The following is a 12500-nucleotide window of genomic DNA, read 5'->3' as shown; positions in this document are numbered from 1 at the left end:
TATACTTAAGTATATTTTCTGTAAGTGATTTTTGAAATTCATTGTTACCTCATTAATGGAGAAGCCTGCATTGTGAGGCACAAACAGAGTGGCATAGGATGACTTGGTGGACAGGAAGGAGAGTAACGTCTTTCCCTCCTCTGAGGAATCAGCATAGTTTAATAACATCTAGAGAGAGAGAGAGAGAGAGACAGAGAGAGAGAGAGACAGACAGACAGACAGACAGACAGACAGACAGACAGACAGACAGACAGACAGACAGACAGACAGACAGACAGACAGACAGACAGACAGACAGACAGACAGACAGACAGACAGACAGACAGACAGACAGACAGACAGAAATAGAGAGAGAAACAGAGTGAGATAGATAAATAAATAAAATCAGACAGAAGGGGAGGGGGGGGGGGGGTAGAGAGAAGCAGAACCAGACAGCATTATCAAAATGGCCACTCTGTGGCGGCCATCTTAGGTGTTGTCTATTGAAGGAGATGGACTCATACTGGTTCTTTTCAAATGGTTTTCTTGGAGAATGACTGGAACTGGCTCTTTTGAATGAAAACGATTTATCTTGGGTGACCAGGGCAGACGGGCAGGCATTTGCTATAACGATTGCTGCAATTGCTATAATGTTAAAGCTGCAGTAGGCAACTTCTGAGAGATGAGCAAAAGTGAGTTTACCTGCCCAGCAGAAATAAAGCTTTTTTTCTTTTTCTTAAAGTGGCACCGGAAGCTTTAACCCTTTCACTGCCGCACTACCAAACGGTTAGCCCTTTCACTGCGACAATACACAGAAGGTTAAAGCGGCTGAAGCTTTAAGCTGAATTTAAAGTGGCTGGCACCAGAAGCTTTAACACTTTGAGTGCCAACGACGAGAAATCTCGTTAGTTCATGCCATGCGTTGAGTGGCAACCGACGACAAATCTCGGTTTTAATCGTTATTTTTTTTATTATCGATTTCCAATTTTTTTCATCAATCTAGCCTCACGTTACCAGTGGGGATCTGTCTGAGCTCGAACAGGGAAAATACCGCCCCCTATCGTCTCTCCGGATGGTATTGCACCCCATTGGATTGGACTGAATGAAATGGATGGGAAAAAAAGAGTCCGGATTTCACATTTTACTTGTCAGGCATGTAATCCGAGCCAAACCCACTCATTGCCGAGCCGCAGAACAGCGTGGAATATGTGTTTCGACCACCCAGCGTTGGATCAATAAACGCGATCGATATTTGGAATGGCGATCAGGAATTGGAATAATCTTTTTGGAGAACATCTGATCTGAGGTACTGTAAGGAATCTGTTTTCACCCCAGGCCATCAGGCTGCTCAACGAACAATAAACACTATACAACAACCACCAAATGCACACAGCACACACATCCACACGCACACACTCACTTTAAACAAACAACACAATGCAGCACCCACTCTCCACACTTTAGATCACCTAAACACACTTTATATTTATTGATAAAGGATTTGCACTACAACTCGTACACCTTACTGTAAATTGTACCTAAATTGTACCTTATCCCATTTCTGCTTTGCATTATATAGTATTGTATATTAGTACACTGCATAGTATATTGTATATTATATGGCAATTCAGTTATGTCTGAACATTGTACATATGTCTATACTGAACACTGTGACCTAATTTTTTTTACTTCTAATTTACATGCTATACTATGTTATTTCATACTTATCTTGTCTAGCACAGTCTCTGGAGCGTAACAGTAAGAAGCATTTTGTATAAAAGTATTCTGTACTTCTGTATGAAAACTATTAAAGAAACTATTAAAGAAACTTGAAACTATATAGCAACGTGTCCCATATGTGTGTATGTGTGTGTGTGTGTGTGTGTGTGTTTGTGTGTGTGTGTGTGTGTGTGTGTGTGCTGATCAGGAAATAAGATATTCGATTTTTCAGCCCGCTTCTATAGCGTGCATAAGTACACATATACTATCGATAATCTAGCGTTTATTTGAAAACTATTCATAAATAGGCCGAAAAATGACAACGTGTTTTGTGTATTACAGTAAAGCGCGATTCCTGCAGAATAATAATTTTTTCTGAAAGTTAAAAAAAACGAGCGTTTTTCAAAATGGTATAAAATGGAAATGAACCGATTAAAAAACAATTCGTTTTGACAATGTTGACTGCAAACAAGTCATTGATAAGCGACGGGCGTATTAGACACATAGCCATAATTGAAGATATAGTTTATGCGTTCGCAAATATGATCGCCCTCCATTGACTACAGCGTTGGCACTCAAGCGCCTATTTCTGGCACCCCCTGCTGGCACGGAAAGTGTTAAGATGAATTTAAAGCGGCTAGCACCAGAAGCTTTAAACTGAATTTAAATAAATAAAAAGTATTTCCCAGCATCTGATTGGCAAGTGGTTTTGTACTGTACTTTTTGACGAGGAACGTGACGGTGGTCTCAGTTTTTTGATGCATCTGATTGGCCAAAAAACATCTGATTGGCCAAAAACAACAGCTCCCTGCATCAATGACCAATGAGTATCACTATCGCGTTCCTCGTCAAATAGTGCAAAACCACCTGCCAATAACTGGCTTGGAAATATTATTTATTTTATTTTAATTATTTAAACACAGCATAAAGCTGCTGTTCCCTCTAGGAATCCTTACAGTCCAGTCTAGTGAAATTAAATAAACACTCCCCACAAAAGAGAAAGCTGATTGGTCTTATCTTACCCCACAACTAACAAACAGTTTTGTACAAATGAATGTGATTAATTGTGAGTTATTGAATTGGGATGTGTGATGTCATTGTGATCACATATTCCAGGAAGTATTAAATACAGCTTAGTGACATGAGGAAAATATTATCAAGTATTATCAAGACCTTTGTGACAGTTTGTAGTTTGGGGGTGTGTGTGACATTATGGGCACAATAAATGGGCTTTATTTTTTTGCTGGAGTATTATAATGAAGGAAACCTGAATCGGGGTGATTCAGTCATCAGCACAGCTTTAAAACAGTAACAAAAACAACAATGTAGCGACTATGTGTACATAACATAATATTTACAGTATGTATATAATAATAATAATAATGATAATAATAATAATGATAATGATAATAATGATGATATAACAATAATAATTAAGATAACAATAATAATAACAATAATGATAATAGTAATAACCTTGTAGAAGACAGAGAACTGGGGGGAAGTGGCCAGTACACTGGCTAGGTCTCCATTACAGAACGCTCCATTACCTACATATCCACTGCCACACACACACATCACATCTGGGAGACACACAGACAGACTGGTTAGGAGGTTGGTTTATGGAGGCCACCAAGGGTCAAAAAGCACTCCATAAGTATGTACAGTAAACCAAGTCAATGATGGGTGAAGCCTAGTGATTTAATATGGAACATGACACTACAGTTATAAATTATGCTTTGTCTTCATCTTGTAGTAGTAGTAGTAAAAGTAGTAGTAGTAGCAGCAGTAGTATAGTAGAAGCAGCAGTAGTATCAGTAGTAGTAGTAGTATCAGTAGTAGTAGTAGTATCAGTAGTAGTAGTAGTAGTAGTAGTAGTAGTAGTAGTAGTAGTAGTAGTAGTAGTAGTAGTAGTAGTAGTAGTATCAGTAGTAGTAGTAGTAGTAGTAGTAGTAGTAGTAGTAGTAGTAGTAGTAGTAGTAGTAAGTAGTTGTACGCTGATGATATTGTTGTTTGCAGAAAATGAAGCAAATTTACAAAACATGTTGAATATTATGAGTTCTTGGTGCATGAAATGGAGACTTGCGATTAACAGTGAAAAAACACAGATTATGCACTTCAGGAAAAAACATGAACAGCAGAGTAGCCATAAGTTTCAATTTGGACCAACGCCCCTGATTTACACACATTCTTATAAATATCTTGGTTTCACCTTTAATGAGTACATGAGCTTCATAGAAGGAAGGAAAATAATGTCTGAGTTAGCAGGAAGGGCGCTAGGGGGTGTGTTGAGTAAAATTAAAGTGTGCACTGACCTTGGGTTTTCAACATTTACACAATTATTTGATTCAATGGTGGGTTCTGTTTTATTTTATGCTGCTGGAGTATGGGGTTTTGATGATGCACCTGAATGTAATGCTATCCAGAACCGGGCCATAAGATACTTTTTAGGAGTCCATAAATACACACCAAAAGGGGCTATAGAAGGGGACATGGGGTGGGACTCTTGCTTGGTCAAGCAAAAAGGTGAAATGGTGAGGTTATGGAACCGCCTGGTCCAGCTGCCAAATGGCAGGGTGACAAAAAAGATTTTTTATTGGGACAGAGCACACGGTCATCCCTGGTCAAGAGAGATGTCCATGATTTTTTCTTCTACTGACTTAAGTATGATTTTTATGAACAATCTGCAGTGTAAGGTTCACATAATTAAAACAAAATTATCAACAATCCATCAGGATAAGTGGAAGGTGGAGATTTTGAAAAAACCTAAACTTAGAAAATATGTTGCAATTAAAAATGAGTATTTTACTGAACCTTATGTAATGTTAAACTTAAAGAGAAGACGGAGGTCTCTGTGTGCCCAGTTGAGGTCTGGCACCCTGCCATTGGCTGTGGAAGTGGGTAGATTCCAAGGTAAACCTGAAGAGGAGCGGTTGTGTGTTCTATGTGATCTGGGAGTGGTGGAGGATGAATATCATTTTGTTTTTTATTGCCCTTTGTACACCGCTTTGAGGAGGGCTTTATTTGAGAAAATTCAAATTGTAAATCCGGATTTGTTTTGGCAGTCTGAGAGTTGTATGTTGAGTTGTTTTTTTGTGGAGGACATCTTCGGTTTTGCAGGATTTTTGGAGAAGGCATGGCACTTGAGACAAAACACACTATATCCTATATAATTGTATTTGAATTCCTCTTGTTTCTTTATTTATTTACATTGCGTACAGCTTGTGTTATATTACGTTTTATTGTATTTTCTTGTATTTTCTTATTCTTGTGGCCATCTTGGTCTATATGTTGTGGCAACCCCAAGCCACCCCTGGGCTTGGTGATTGATGGGCGCTACGTGGCGACCCAATGGCTTCCGGACGCACCTGTCACAGTGATTATGTGATTATCGAATCACGGCGCGGTGCGCCTGTTGGGGAGGGGGGACTTAATGGAGCCGAGGAGCCTCCTCTCAGTCCCCCGTAGCAGCGCAAGGCGAGAGGCCACAGAGCGGAGACGCCGCCCGGCCGACAGATTACCGCCAGCAAGCGATCATTATTTAAATAGAAAATAAAGAGTATGATTTTGGGAACTGCAACCTGTCTGTGTGTTGTTTATTCTGCCAGCCCTACACCTGGAATTGCCACAGTGGTGGAGAATGCGGGCATAGTCTACTGGCAATAAGGGGTGCAGAATAAACAACAACAGACTTTATCGAATAGAATAAAAAAAAAATATATATATATATATATATATATATATATATATATATAATAACGAAAAGAAGCATGGACGCGCTGGTGCAGCAGCTCGTACAGGCGAACCTGGAACAACAGGCCCGGCACGAAGAGGCCCTGCAAGAACAGAGGAAACAGACGGGGATGATCCACGCGGAGCTCCAGCGGATGGCCTCTCACCGGCGGGACGAAGGGCCCGCAGGGATGCGGCCTAACCCCGGGCGCTTCATCCCCAAGCTGACGGAGCAGGAGGATGTAGAGGCCTATCTCCTAGCGTTTGAGCGCACCGCCGGCCGGGAGGGCTGGCCAGAGGACGACTGGGGGGGACTGCTGGCCCCCTTCCTGTCGGGTAATGCGCAAAAGGCCGACCAGGACCTGCCACCGGAGCAAGCCGAGAACTACACTCGGCTAAAGCAGGAGATTTTGTCCCGTTACGGCCATAGTCTGCAGTCCCGTGCGCAGCGGTTCCATGACTGGGTGTATGACGCACAGGCCTCCCCGCGCTCCCAGATGAACGACCTAGTCCGCATAAGCCGAGCCTGGCTAATGACCGACCCCGGAGGGCCCACGGTCTTGGAACGGATTGTTATGGACCGCTTTGTCAGAGCCCTCCCTTATGACACGAAGAAGCAGGCGAGTCAAGCGGAACCCCGCTCCGTGGAGCAGCTAGTGAATATTGTGGAGGCCCACCAGGTAACGCAGGACTTACTCAAAGGGGGGCGAGGGGAAAAGCCAGAGCGGCTAAGAACGAGGAGGGGTCCCGACGAGCCCAGCCCAAGGGGCCGGGTAGGGAACGCAGGTGATCCCGAACTACCCCGAAGAAGACCGCTGTTCGACCAGGAACAAAGACGCTGCTATGACTGCGGCGAGCCAGGGCATCTCTCGTGGAACTGCCCAGGCCGGGATGTGTCCATGCCATCGGCGGCAGCTTCAGACCCCCGCGGAAAGACGTGCAATTATGGCGCAGCCTGTTGGGCCCATAAGGACACATCAGCGACACTTTTACCTGTGCGCGTCAACGACGAAGATGCAGTAGCGCTCCTGGACTCGGGTAGTGTCATAACGCTGGTTCAGCCCCATTTGGCAAACTGCGACGCAGAGGCTCCGCAAGTGTCAGTGTCCTGTGTGCACGGGGACACACAGTTGTATCCCACAGCGCAGATCACCCTGACAACCACCAAGGGGGTCTGCTCGATGACAGCCGGCGTGATACCCAACCTGCCGGTAGCGCTGCTGATTGGTCGAGACTGCCCCCTGTATCGCCAGCTGTGCTCAGCCGTCATCTTTCCGCGCACCCCACCCTCCACGGGTAAACCGAGGAAGAGGAAAGGATTACGTCAGCCGAAGGTGTGTGCTCTGAATGTAACAGGGAGTGAGACTGAGACGGCATCAGATGTGGGTGACGACGCGCCGGAGCCCCTGAATATAACAGGGAGTGAGACGGAGACGGCACCAGGTGTGGGTGACGACGCGCCGGCGCCCCAAGCGGGCCCCGAGACGGATAGCAGTGACGAGGACCCATTTGCGGAGTTCCCCCAGGCGGACGAGGTGGGGAGGGACCTGGCGGGTCAGTTCGGAACGGCCCAGCTGGAAGATCCAAACCTAAGGCAGGCCCGGGCGAATATCAAAACCATAGATGGAAATCCAGTGGAGGGGGTGAGTAACCTGTCATATCCTCACTTTGCAATAAAAAGACAACTGCTGTACCAAGTCGTAAAAAAGAATGATGAGGTTAAAGATCTATTGCTGGTGCCGAAATTCTTTATTCCCACTGTACTCCAGCTAGCGCATTCACATATCCTCGGAGCGCACCTGGGCGTGGACAAAACCATGGAGCGCATAAAGGCGCGTTTCCATTGGCCGGGCATGAAGAGAGCGGTAGAGGACTACTGCAGGAGCTGCCCAGAGTGTCAACGCGCAGCACCAAAGGTACACTATAAAAATCCTCTGATCCCACTGCCCATCATTGAGACCCCATTCTCAAGAATTGCCCTCGACGTGGTGGGCCCTCTAGTCAAATCGTCCCGAGGCCACCAGTATATACTGGTAATCATAGATTATGCAACACGTTACCCCGAAGCCATTGATTGATTGATTGATTGAAAACTTTATTAACAGATTGCAGAATGGGTACAGTACAGTACAGCTCAATACATACAATTGTTAAGGGGATGCAGACCAGAGAAAAACTTTCGTCTTGTTTACATCAGGGTCCCCCATTTTCAATTCATCCCGTTACGCACGGTGACGGCCAAAATTGTGGCACGGGAGCTCTTTCATTTGTTTAGTCGGGTGGGAATTGCCGACTCCATTCTCACTGATCAGGGCTCGTGCTTTATGTCGCGGGTCATGAAAGAAATGTGCAAACTAATGAAAGTGGAACAGCTGCGAACCTATTATACCATCCACAGACGGATGGGCTGTGCGAACGCTTCAACAAAACACTGAAAAGCATGCTAAGAAAGGTGATGGAGAAGGATGGGAAGAATTGGGATCAGTTGTTGCCCTTTCTGATGTTCTCTGTGCGTGAGGTCCCACAGGCTTCCACTGGCTTCTCGCCGTTTGAGCTGCTCTACGCCCGCAAGCCGCGGGGTCTCCTGGACATCGCAAAGGAGATTTGGGAGGAACAGCCGTCGCCCCACCGGTCTCTCATAGAGCATGTGCAGGTAATGAGAGACAGGATGAAGGCGCTCTGGCCAGTGGTGAGAGAACATATGCAACAGGCCCAAGACGCACAGAAGCGCATTTATGACCGGGGCGCACAGCCACAGGAGTTTAATGTGGGGGACCGGGTCCTCGTACTGGTTCCGACAGCAGAGTGCAAATTCCTAGCCAAATGGCAGAGACCCTACGACATAATAGAAAAAGTGGGTCCCGTCAACTACAAGGTCCACCAGCCCGACCGTAGGAAGCATCGACAGTTATACCATGTTAACCTGTTGAAGAAATGGCATACCCGGGATGTGTTGCTCTCGCCCCCCCCTCTCCCCCCTTTTGCGCAGCAGGTGGCAGAGGCGGCCGATGTTCCCATCGGGGAACAGTTGTCCCCGACCCAACGGCAGGAGCTTCGGGAGCTGGTCCAACAGAACCGGGACGTGTTTTCGGCCACGCCGGGCCGCACCACATTGGCCCAGCACCACATCATTACCAGCCCGGGAGACAAGGTAAAGCTGAAGCCCTATCGTATCCCAGAGGCAAAAAGAGAGGCCGTAAGAAGAGAAGTGCGGGTCATGCTGGAGATGGGAGTGATTGAGGAGTCTCATAGTGGGTGGTCCAGTCCTATTGTTTTAGTGCCGAAACCCGACTCAACAACCAGGTTCTGCAATGATTTCAGGAAGCTTAATGACATTTCAAAGTTTGACGCCTATCCCATGCCTAGAGTGGATGAGCTCATTGATAGACTGGGCCTGGCCAGGTTTATCACAACACTAGATCTAACGAAGGGCCACCGCCTCGAGGGAGAAGACGGCTTTCTCCACCCCAGACGGGCTGTTTCACTATAAAGTTCTCCCGTTTGGCCTGCATGGGGCGCCATCTACCTTTCAGAGGCTGATGGACAGAGTACTACGGCCCCATCGGGATTATGCAGCCGCATATCTCGATGGCATTATCATTCATTCATCAGATTGGGACTCCCACCTCCAAAAGGTGAGAGCGGTGTTGGGTGCCCTCCGGGAGGCGGGTCTCACCGCCAACCCAAAGAAATGCAGGCTGGGACTAGAAGAGGCAGAGTACCTGGGGTTCACAATAGGCTGGGGCAATGTAAAACCGCAGAAGAGGAAAATTGATGCGATAAGGGAGTGGCCTCGCCCTTTAACCAAGAAGTAGGTCAGGACATTTAATGGGCTAGCAAGCTATTATAGGAGGTTTATCCCTAACTTCGCTGCTCGCGCTGCTCCCCTCACAGATCTGACCCAGGCGCGGCGGCCGTTCACGGTGAAGTGGACACCGGAGGCGGAGGCGGCGTTCGAGGACCTCAAGACGGCCCTCTGTTCGGGACCGGTGCTGGTCTCCCCGAACTTCGACAAGGAGATGACGGTACAGACGGATGCATCAGAGGTGGGACTGGGAGCGGTCCTCTCCCAGCAACTGGAGGGTGAGGAACATCCAATCTTATATGTGAGCAGGAAGCTGCTGCCACACGAGCGCAACTATTCTGCGGTGGAGCGCGAAGGTCTGGCAATTAAGTGGGCACTGGAGACGCTCCGTTATTATCTGCTGGGGAGGCGCTTCACGCTGGTGACGGATCACGCCCCCCTCGTCTGGATGGCCAAGACAAAGGGGACCAATGCCAGGGTGACTCGATGGTTTCTGGAGTTGCAATCGTTTAACTTTTCTGTCATCCACAGGTCCGGGGTGGCGCATGGCAACGCAGACGCCCTCTCCAGGAAGGATGCCTGTTGGGCGTCGGACGCTCTTCCCCGACGGTCGGAGCTGGAGGGGGGGTACTGTGGCAACCCCAAGCCACCCCTGGGCTTGGTGATTGATGGGCGCTACGTGGCGACCCAATGGCTGGGCGCTGCCCATGTTTGGGCGTCGCTTCCGGACGCACCTGTCACTAAAGACCCATCAGGAGTTATTATGTGATTATCGAATCACGGCGCGGTGCGCCTGTTGGGGAGGGGGGACTTAATGGAGCCGAGGAGCCTCCTCTCAGTCCCCCGTAGCAGCGCAAGGCGAGAGGCCACAGAGCGGAGACGCCGCCCGGCGTCTAGAAATAGAAAATAAAGATTTTGATTTTGGGAACTGCAACCTGTCTGTGTGTTGCTTATTCTGCACCTCTACACCTGGAATTGCCACAATGTCATTTGTCAAGTAATTGGTCAAGTATATTATTATATACTTATTGTTATGTGTCTTGTAAGCCCATATGGGCTGGGAATACATGTATGTAAGACACGAAAATAAAAAACATCAAATCAAATCATCAGTAGTAGTAGTAGTAGTAGTAGTAGTAGTAGTAGTAGTAGTAGTAGTAGTAGTAGTAGTAGTAGTAGTAGTAGCAGCAGTAGTAGTAGTAGTAGTAGTAGTAGTAGTAGTAGTAGTAGTAGTAGTAGTAGTAGTAGTAGTAGTTGTTGTGAAGGGCCAGATTAAACCGAATATATATATTTATTTATATATATATATTTAATTGTATTTGTATATTCTCTAATATTCCTTGATATCCCTTGTATATTCCTTGTACAATATGCATTGAATATCCATTCTAGCCTACTGAACATCCCATAATAGTCTCCATTCTACTATTGGTCGAGACCTTGGTGCCAGGCTGCCATACCCCCCAGACCCAGTTCAAACGTACCGCTCAACATGTACGAACAAGTCCTAGTTCCGCGTAGGAATCTGGCTACCGCACCACTAATGGGACTATTTGTTCATAGTGCGTATATATACTGCGCTACTAAAGTAGGACTTCCTTTTCAGTCCAGTTTCTTACCCTCCAATAGAGTGACAGACGTAAAGCCTCCCCGCGACGCCACGTGTGGGAGTAAGGCCAAGTTCGGCCTACCATCGGTATTGAGACATCGTGTATATTAATATTTGAATAGTCATATTTGGCACTATATCGTCGAGTTGGACGTAGTCTATTAAGCTAATAATAGTCTGTTAATATATAGTGCTTCGTGCGGTGAGAATACTACCGTAGTCAGCACCCCATCGTTTCGGGCAGAAAACTGGCTGCTTATCCAGGCTGATCGACCCCATGTGAGATTGCACCCGAGGAGCCCCAGAGCCGACGAGCGAGTGGACCTGTATACCGGATTATTCTACCGACGACAGCCCGCCTTCCCAGGCACGGATTATGCTTTGTATACGTTGATTATTCCATGGATAAAGACCCCCGACACTGCCGTGTGTTGGAACCCCCCCCCCCTGGAGAGGACGCAAGGTGAGGAGACGCTCTGCAAGACGAGGTCGCTTCACGTCTCTCCTCCGTGGACCGGAGGACGCCGGCCCACAAAGAGTCCATCTGCTTTCATCTGCGGTCCAAGGATCGCCGGCGCATTGAACGGCACTACAGTGGGTTCACCTGGGATACCCTTGGCCGGATGAGGCAGCCGGACTCTACCCCCCCCCCCCCTTCCTACTCCTGTCGGCTTACAAGCGACCGGATTAACCCCCCCCCCTAGTGTATCCAGTCTATAATCATTAAAGTATCATTGCTGTTCTTCCTTAACTATTCCAGGTCGTATATGTACCACCTGCGCCTTCAGAGATTGGACATTCTCTATTGATATACCGACGAATACTCTTGCCATAAAAGTGCATACTAATTCCCATTCATAAATGTGATTGATTTGATTAAGTGCTTGCTCTACACACCATCGCTGTGTAGAAATAAAGACCTATTTCTAATTCGTACATTTGTGTTGGATCCGTTTCATCTACGTGACAGTGTTCATCATAATATATTTATGCCGAGTACTGGGTGGCCGAATATTAAGTACAAAGGTAGTGGTAGTAAGTATCATATCTAGTAATACAGTCAGGGAATTGTACCCCTCAGTTACAGTAGTAGTAGTAGTAGTAGTAGTAGTAGTAGTAGTAGTAGTAGTAGTAGTAGCAGTAATAGTAGTAGTAGTAGTAGTAGTAGTAGTATCAGTAGTAGTAGTATAGCAGCAGTAGTAGCAGTAGTACCTTTGAGACGGTAGCAGTAGGAGTCAAACTTGTCGGTGGTGTTTGCATCTTTATAACGCATCACTGTATCACTGGGATCACTGGGATCACAACTGGTTGGGAAGCCCTTCTTCTGTCCATCTATCCAGCCAATCACACATAGGTGCATGCCCAGCTGGGGAGAGAGATGGGGAGAGAGAGAGAGAGAGAGAGAGAGAGAGAGAGAGAGAGAGAGAGAGAGAGAGAGAGAGAGAGAGAGAAAAGATACAATTCAAATACAGATAGATCCACAGACAGCCTGACACGACCGATAACATAACCTCTGGCCCAGTGTTCGCACTGACCTGTTGAGCATCGGCCAGCTGTTTGAAGGTGGCTAACGCCGCGCCCTCTGCCTGACAGGCTGCTCCGGCCTCGCTGAAGGTCATCCTGTACTTTCCTTCAGAAGAGCGCAGGTGGAAAACT

The 12500-nt window shown here is 46.9% G+C and overlaps 1 protein-coding gene across 2 annotated transcripts in view; it reads right to left on the bottom strand.

The window, feature by feature from the left end:
- The window catches only part of stab1 (stabilin 1), a 335483-nt gene that overhangs the window by 113770 nt on the left and 209213 nt on the right, over positions 1–12500 (bottom strand). For both annotated transcript variants that reach the window (XM_084317601.1, XM_084317602.1), the window contains 4 exons: positions 12380–12500; positions 12057–12210; positions 3175–3281; positions 49–168 (listed from right to left, as the gene is read on the bottom strand). The exon at positions 12380–12500 is cut by the window's right edge and continues 13 nt beyond it. In XM_084317601.1, the coding sequence (XP_084173727.1) occupies positions 49–168; positions 3175–3281; positions 12057–12210; positions 12380–12500 (502 nt within the window). The remainder of the gene's footprint in view (positions 1–48; positions 169–3174; positions 3282–12056; positions 12211–12379) is intronic.

This window comes from Notolepis coatsorum (genome assembly GCF_963971535.1).
Source record: "Notolepis coatsorum genome assembly, chromosome: 6".
Taxonomy (NCBI): domain Eukaryota; kingdom Metazoa; phylum Chordata; class Actinopteri; order Aulopiformes; family Paralepididae; genus Notolepis; species Notolepis coatsorum.
The sequence above is the reverse complement of the archived record's forward strand: the minus strand, read 5'-3'. Positions and strand labels throughout refer to the sequence as shown.